Below are 7,434 nucleotides of genomic sequence, written 5' to 3'. Positions count from 1 at the left end.
AAAAGTATACTTCCAACTTTGATATGAACCTAGGGAACCTACGTTTATTTTATTATAAATTTTGTTGGCTAGTGTATTAATCCCTATGGCGTAATCCACTCACAACCCCGCAACAGGTGCTCTCTCTCTCTCTCTCTCTTTGCATATGCCGATTTGGGGCACATTTTTTCGGGGGAGGGCGGGTGCGAGCGGAGGGCAGCGATCAAAAGTAAAAAACAGGAACGGGGCGCATGCGCCGTGGTCTCCTTTCTGTCTTTGGGTCTGCCAAAGATCTGCCAGAGTTGCCATAAGGCACAATGGGTGGTAAATTGAAGCTTTCAACTTGCCCGAGTCCGCTGAGGTTTGTTGTTTTTGCATTTTGTTGTTGCTGTTGTTGCTGTTGCTGTGGAGCCCCGTCTTGATTTCAATTCGTTGGCGGCTGTTTTGACAATGTGCGCCGCTTTAATTGGAGCCGTGTCATTAAGAGCACCAATAAGAAAATCTGACAAAGCACCAGACATCGAATGGCAGCTGAAGGGATGGACAGAGGGGGGCCTTGCCATCCCACTTGAGTGGCAAACAAATAGATTAGAAATAGATTTCCCAAAGTGAGAAAGTTTATTTCAACAGCTGTGTGCTAAAAAAAAAAAATACTGCATTTCTAAAGCTGAGTCAATAAATCTGTCATAAATATTTTTATTAACTGTGGTTTCATTAAGAGAACTGAAAGAAACCAACTAACTTCCAGCAAAATAATAAAAGCTGAACAAATAGCGTATATAAATAGCTAACCAAAGTATCTATCAGATAGTATCTGCGACCCAACTATCTTGCATCTCTTAAGTATTCATTTTCGGCACGCAACCATCAAGCAGTCGTGGCCGAGCGGTTAAGGCGTCTGACTAGAAATCAGATTCCCTCTGGGAGCGTAGGTTCGAATCCTACCGACTGCGTTTTGCGAAGTATCTTTTTTATGCAGAACAATCCGTCAATACTTTGGGATGGATCAACGATCTTAAAGATATACATATAGTTCTATAATTTTCTATGGTTTAAGTAGCCCATTGGTTACGTTGTACGCCTATGAAACGGTAGATTTGAGTTCAATTCTACGGTAGTTGTGCTTTATTTATTAGGAACTGTTAGTAGTTCGTGATTTTTATTTATAGATCATTCGGTTCTTTCCCTTTCTAATTCGTGACAACTCAGAAGACTCTGAAATGTATCTCTTTCTAATTCCTTGAAATAGGTGGTTTAAATTGGATATATAATAGGATAGCTTTTAGAAATCCTTCCGTTTCATACTGTGTGTTTCTTGCATTTCAAATCGTTCGATTTTCCATACCACACCTTAAACGAGAATAAAATAAAAACAAGTCCCTGCCAGTTGACGACGATAAGCGAGGAGCAAACTCTTACCTTGGCACCCACTTACAATTCCCGGCAAGTCGATGAAAAAGTTTTCGACAGGTCTCAGCATTTTAGGCCGTCTCGAATGCCACAAAAACAGGACAGAAATAAGCAAGGCAAAAAATTGGGTTGTGGCTGTCTTTTAAACTTCAACCAAATACACTAAGGACTAAGAACTGACTTTTCTCCAAGTTAAACAAGTTAAATATTTATTGGCAATTCCATTAAACATCGGTGGTAAAATAAAGAAATAAAGAAGACCGACCATTCATTTCTGCATTAAAAATTATCTAACGCTTAAGCTGAACTTACAGTGTTAAGTAAACAAATTAAAAAATTTATTTACAAGCTGATTTTAATCCATATTACAAAAACCTAGTTTAAAATATAATATATATATATAATATATATAAGTCGGAGAAATTGTCGCCACAAAAGTTCTCGAGGACCCTCGTCCTCCTCCTCCGTCTCATTTGGCCGGTCACGCCCCCTTTCTTTTTGCCGCCCACAATTGTGACCCTGATGTTGCTGTCGTTGGACTGTGTCTGGTTCCTTTTTGGCAGACGCCGTTATGTCTCGCAAAGTTTCAAGAAACTGGTTCTGTCCCGTTCTCGTCCTGGCCGCTCTCCCCATCCCTTTCCCACCCACCGCCGATAACTTTCTGCGTCATATTTTCGTGGCTGTGGATGTGCTACTCGTTTTGATATAATTTATTGTAAAATTATTTCCGTTTCTCTGTTACTTTGTGGCTGCCTCGATTCCGGTTCTCGAACTAAAAGACAGAAAGCTCAAAAACAGTTTTTTCTTCCAGTTTTGCAAACCTGGGAAAGACACAAAAATTTCGAATTTAATTTAATTTCCCTACATAACAAAGCTTAGTTACCACTCTTATTTAATAGACCAAACATAAATACATATATATGTATATATACTAGGCGCCTTCGCACACTCTCCTTGTGCGCTTCGTCACTACGTGGATTACCACAACATTTTACCAAAACTTCCAAAGAGCTCTAAAGAATTCCAGACAGCTTTTTGCAAGTGTAAAGAGCGAATAAAACGTGTCCCATCAAAGGGCCCATTTAATTGGCGTCTATTTATGTCATCGCAGATAGTGCAGATCGCACCGATCGAGAACAGATCGTGAGTGACAAAGCCGAGGTAAGGATGTCTCCAGACCTTCGAAACAATGAAAATTGATATTGTGGAAAATCTTAAAGGCCGCAATCACCGCTATCGGTATACCGGCTCCTCTCATTACGCATATCGGTTGATGTGGCCAAACTGCAAGCGCCGACTCCCAGCTGCCAGTTCCCAACTCCCAGTTTTGGGCCCAAGGATTGCGACTGGACCAATCCAGTCCCCGGATCCAGCGGCCAGATCAAGCAACGCAGCCGGCGATCAGGTCTGTCCATCATTATGTCAACGCTCTCAATGCGCATGTCAATCAAGATGAAGTGCCGCTGATACGTTCGTCACAGGACTTCGACTTCGCTCTGGCCTGCCCGACTAGTTGATTGCCCCACCCTGAACCCCATTTGGCCCCCAGAGTTATTGAGGAAGCATGTGCCCATGGGTGGGAAAGAATTCCGGCATGTCCAAGCTGGTCAAAAAATATCAATATCAAGTTAATGAACATTCAATTTTATTCATCCAATATCACATTTATGAAACATTCGAAGAAACTAGCAATATCCTTTAAGAACCCATCTTAAGCTTAGATATTTATGATTTTTACAACACATATCGTGGATTTATAACTTTGCTCCGAATAGCCGGCATCCTATGACGATGGCTCTCACTCATTTCAATTTATGAGAAGCGCAGAGAAGGGCTCCCTTTTACTCTGACCGGCAACTCCGTCCTCAGCCGCTATTTTATTATTTGTGCAATCATTTTTTATTGTTTTGCTTGCCTTCGGTGTTCCCTTTGGCTTGGGACTGGTCTTGGGCGTAGCTCTCTCCTTGGGAGTTGACTTGGGTTCAGTCTGGTCTGGTGAACTTTCTACGCCAGGAACAGGAGCGTCTCGCTTCAATGGCGATACCTTCTTCTTGCGATATGACATGTCCTCCTCCGCATCCTCTTCGCTGGCGGAGATTTCCTCGTCCAGTGATGAGTTTAAGACTGGCGAATGTGTGTATGTGTATGTGTATGTGTATTCTATGGTTCCATTATGCATCTTCTTGAGGCCAGTCCAAAATCCACCAGATACGCCTGCCCAGCGCCGCCTATTCCCAGACCCACCAGTATGTTGGCCGCCTTAAGATCGGCATGAACGTAGCCTTTGCTGTGCATGTACTGATAGATGTCCAGCATCTGAATGGCCAGTCGGTAGACAGTGCCCTCGGGCAGTCGCTTGCCGTTCTGCTCCAGAAACTTGGTGAGATCGCTTCCGTAGCGCGGCATGACTAGAAATCGATGCTTTTCACCATTCACCTCCACGGAACCATTGGCCAGTATGTAGGGCATTCCCAGCGACTTGAGGCCGTTCTTCTGCATGAACTGTTTGATGTCCTTCAGCTTGGCGTTGCGCAGATAGAAGTGCATCTCCACGAACAGAGGACCATTGCCATGTGGCTCCTAAATATACGATTTTAATGGCAAATCTCAAAAAAAAAAAAACAAACGAGCGACAAACGAACGACACGCATTTAACCACAGCATCGTAGTTCATCTCACCCACTTTGGAAGCGGCGTAGATCTCTCCGAATCCTCCAACTCCGATCGAGGGCCCAATGCGCCACTGCCCCTTGGCCAAATCGGTGAAAACTGTGCCCTCCTTCACCTTCTCCGGCATCTTGTACAGCTTGCTCTTGGCCTTCTTGGCCGGAGCGGCGGCTTTCGGCTTTGCTACACGCGGCATTCTCTGGTCAAGATCGTTGTTAAATAGCGGCCAAGTACAATTATATATTCAAATTCTACTCGAAATGCCGTCAAGTGAGTGACAGCATAAAAAAAAGTATCACAGCCAGACTACTTGTAAAAAACAACTCGGAGCTGATCCTGGCGGTGAAAGCAGGACGACAGCAGGATTCCCTCATCCGTTTCTCGTCGTTTTCCCTCCACTTTCAATTGTTTGGCAGCCCTTCCAGCGCCGCTGAACGCTTGATATTTATTTGTTGTGTGCCGGCTATAAACGTGAAATTTACTGCGGAATGTCATTTAAAGTACAAACATTTCGGGCTCCCCACCCGTCGCTATTCTTTATTCCTTCTTTTATTTTTATTTTTTGGATATATTTACTTGTATTTTGTCGAGGGCCGGACTAACGGTTTCTATGCACGCCAAATGACGCCGCTGTCGATGGCACCGTCCTGAGTCAAACGTTTTTTTTTTTTTTGGCTTATACTCTATCTGAGGGCACTTGAAAATATGGATTTCAAGGCAAAATTAACTGATAAGAAAAGGATCGATGTGTATTCGAAATATTACGAATTGCTGTAGATTAGGCACTGATAGCTTGCTTAATTTCGGCACTTTTTAGGAATGCAGAATAAAGCGGAAATTTAAAGCCGACTTGTAATTGATTTATTTTCTACGGAATGTCCAAGTTCGATGACAACTTCTGGCTTGTATTTATTTCTAATTGAATTGAAAGTGTATTTGATTCTTCGGTGGCCAGAGCTTAACAGCACTCTATTTTTTCTGCTGTATTTTATAATCCTTTTCCTCTTTACGGCTCGAGCTGGAACAAGGCATTTTGCCTGTCTCGTCCTGGATCTGCCCCCTCTCACTCGCCCACTGTCCTGCTCTCTCGCTTGCACACAGCGTTTGTCATTATGTGGCTGCTTCCGGATTATATTTTCGGTAGGAATTTCTGTTTATTTTGCACGTCTTAGCAGCTGTCGCCGTTACACACGACCGCCCGAGGACCTCTTTCGCAGGACAACGACGATAACGGCGTTGGCGACGACTGGAGTATCCCTTTAATTTCGTCAAGTGGCCTAATGCCGTTCCACTAAGTGCGGCTAATCAGCTACCAACAAAAACCGAAGCGGAGCGGAGCGGAGTGGAGTGGACTGGCGCTGTGGAGATCCAAATCTGAAGCGGATGTCGCCGGTTGCGCTCAACAAGGCCTCTGCTCCTGCGAAAAGGACACGGCGTCAGAGGCTCGCCAAAAATTAATTATTAAGCCCGAATATATTCGCCGAGATATGAAATAAACTGTCTGTGTGTTTCGGCGAGAAGGAGTTACGTTGGGGATACGGTAAGAGCTCTATCTGTCTGTCCCACAACCACCTGACCTCACCTTTGATTTTGTTGTTGTGTTGGGCTGTGTTTTTGCGGTAATCTAGATTTGGCAGGAGACCTAAGGACAACACTGACCCGTTGGATATTGCCAACAGAACGGTTAAGCTAACAGCGAAAAACACTGAAGTGGCACCTTTGGATACCCTAAAAGTTACCGGACTATGATTAGTCTCATTTGTTGTAAAAATTAATTACTTTGTGTTTTATTTACTTATAAATTATATTGCATCATTGTGGTTTTTTTCTCCGTGTAAGTATCTGAATTAAGCCAAAATTATATCATTAAACGCAGCCGGTAGGCTCCCGCTCCCAGAGGTAATCTGATTTCTAGTCAGACGCCTTAACCGCTCGGCCACGACTGCTTGGCGAGGAAATTTGTCATCCAGATCCAGAAATTTATACAGATCCACGTCAATTTTTGGACCAAAATCGCAGTTCATTCAATTAATTCAAGTGATTTAAAGTGGTGACTCGGTTTATTTTGTCATATTTTTCATTAATATTTAACGGTCAGTACGAAATGTATGAGTTAGGATAGCTAATTTATGATGTATCTATTCATTTCATCATTTACTGACGCTCTACCCCACCAACCCAATCGAACAACCTCTCTCCCTCTATACCCTACAACTTCTCTCCCTTTCTCGCTCGTTTTCGAATTCTTTATTTTTACGCATGTGTTATACATACTTGTTTTACACAAGCTAACCAACGTTGAACAATCACAAAGATCAAAACAGATAGTTTTTCAACACAGTTAATATGTATGTGTGTATTATTATTAATATAATATCACCACTTGACAGACTTACATTATAATAGTATATCCCTCTCGCTCGAATTCGTGATTTCACGCAGTGCGTGCGAGTTTAACGCATGATATTACGTGGCTCTTCTATTAGCGAGGCACTATTAACTGTTAAACTATTGGCAATATAGTTGCCATTTGATTGGGGTGTCTTATATGCGGTTGTGACTTCTTTCCTTTTGTATCCTTTTATGCTCGAGTCCCTACTCAGCTGGTTGCTTTTCTTGGCAACTTAAGCCACGTTTGAACAACTGACCGTGTGGCCTAATGGATAAGGCGTCGGACTTCGGATCCGAAGATTGCAGGTTCGAATCCTGTCACGGTCGTAAGAATCCGTTTTTGTTATATTTTCCAAACTTTTTGGTTGACATTACAGCTAAATTCAGTGTGTATATATATATTTTTGGTTTTCTAACGTCTTAAACATTTTTTGTATGTTCAATGGACATTTCAATATTGGCAATAATTATTGTAGCATCACTAGAAGTTCAAAAATATGTAAATTGTAGAAACAGTGGAAGAGTGAAAGTCGACCTTCAAGTACGTAATTTGACACCAGCATTAACAAGAAGCAGTCGTGGCCGAGTGGTTAAGGCGTCTGACTCGAAATCAGATTCCCTCTGGGAGCGTAGGTTCGAATCCTACCGGCTGCGAATCGAATCCATTATTTTGCACTTCGCATGAGCTACCATATTTTTATGCGCCTCAATTAAACTTGATGACAATTTAAAGTCCGTCAGTACACGGGTTTTGTTTCTCGAGCTGCCCCAGCGGTTTCCCAATTAGGAGACAACAAGTTTATTCAGCCATCACATCCAGCCACACACCCACTCATAGATGGCCTGGACCTTTACCAACATCATATCCTGTTTAATTACAATTTTCCTGTGGTCGCGTAGCATTAAACCAACCAACCAACAGACCGCGTCCCCGTCCGCCCCCTCGGTTTTTTCCAATTCAATTATTATGGATGGAAATGGTTGATG

At 42.8% G+C, this 7,434-nt stretch overlaps 1 protein-coding gene and 3 non-coding genes across 4 annotated transcripts; 3 read left to right on the top strand and 1 right to left on the bottom strand.

The window, feature by feature from the left end:
- Positions 1–850: 850 nt before the first annotated feature.
- On the top strand, positions 851–932 carry Trnas-aga. Its single transcript has one exon. It is a non-coding gene; the product is annotated as a tRNA-Ser (tRNA).
- A 2,507-nt stretch (positions 933–3,439) lies between these two features.
- LOC6618493 (nucleosomal histone kinase 1) lies at positions 3,440–4,402 on the bottom strand. Its single transcript, XM_002042718.2, has 2 exons — positions 4,037–4,402; positions 3,440–3,969 (listed from the first exon to the last, which is right to left on the bottom strand). The coding sequence occupies exons 1-2, from the start codon at positions 4,250–4,252 to the stop codon at positions 3,550–3,552; spliced, it is 636 nt and encodes a 211-aa protein (XP_002042754.1). The 5' UTR covers positions 4,253–4,402; the 3' UTR covers positions 3,440–3,549.
- A 2,299-nt stretch (positions 4,403–6,701) lies between these two features.
- Trnar-ucg lies at positions 6,702–6,774 on the top strand. The gene has a single exon. It is a non-coding gene; the product is annotated as a tRNA-Arg (tRNA).
- A 245-nt stretch (positions 6,775–7,019) lies between these two features.
- Trnas-cga lies at positions 7,020–7,101 on the top strand. The gene has a single exon. It is a non-coding gene; the product is annotated as a tRNA-Ser (tRNA).
- The last annotated feature ends 333 nt before the right edge of the window (positions 7,102–7,434 follow it).

Source organism: Drosophila sechellia, chromosome X (genome assembly GCF_004382195.2).
Source record: "Drosophila sechellia strain sech25 chromosome X, ASM438219v1, whole genome shotgun sequence".
Taxonomy (NCBI): Eukaryota; Metazoa; Arthropoda; class Insecta; order Diptera; family Drosophilidae; genus Drosophila; species Drosophila sechellia.
Note: the sequence above shows the minus strand (reverse complement) of the source record. Positions and strands in the feature narration are given on the sequence as shown.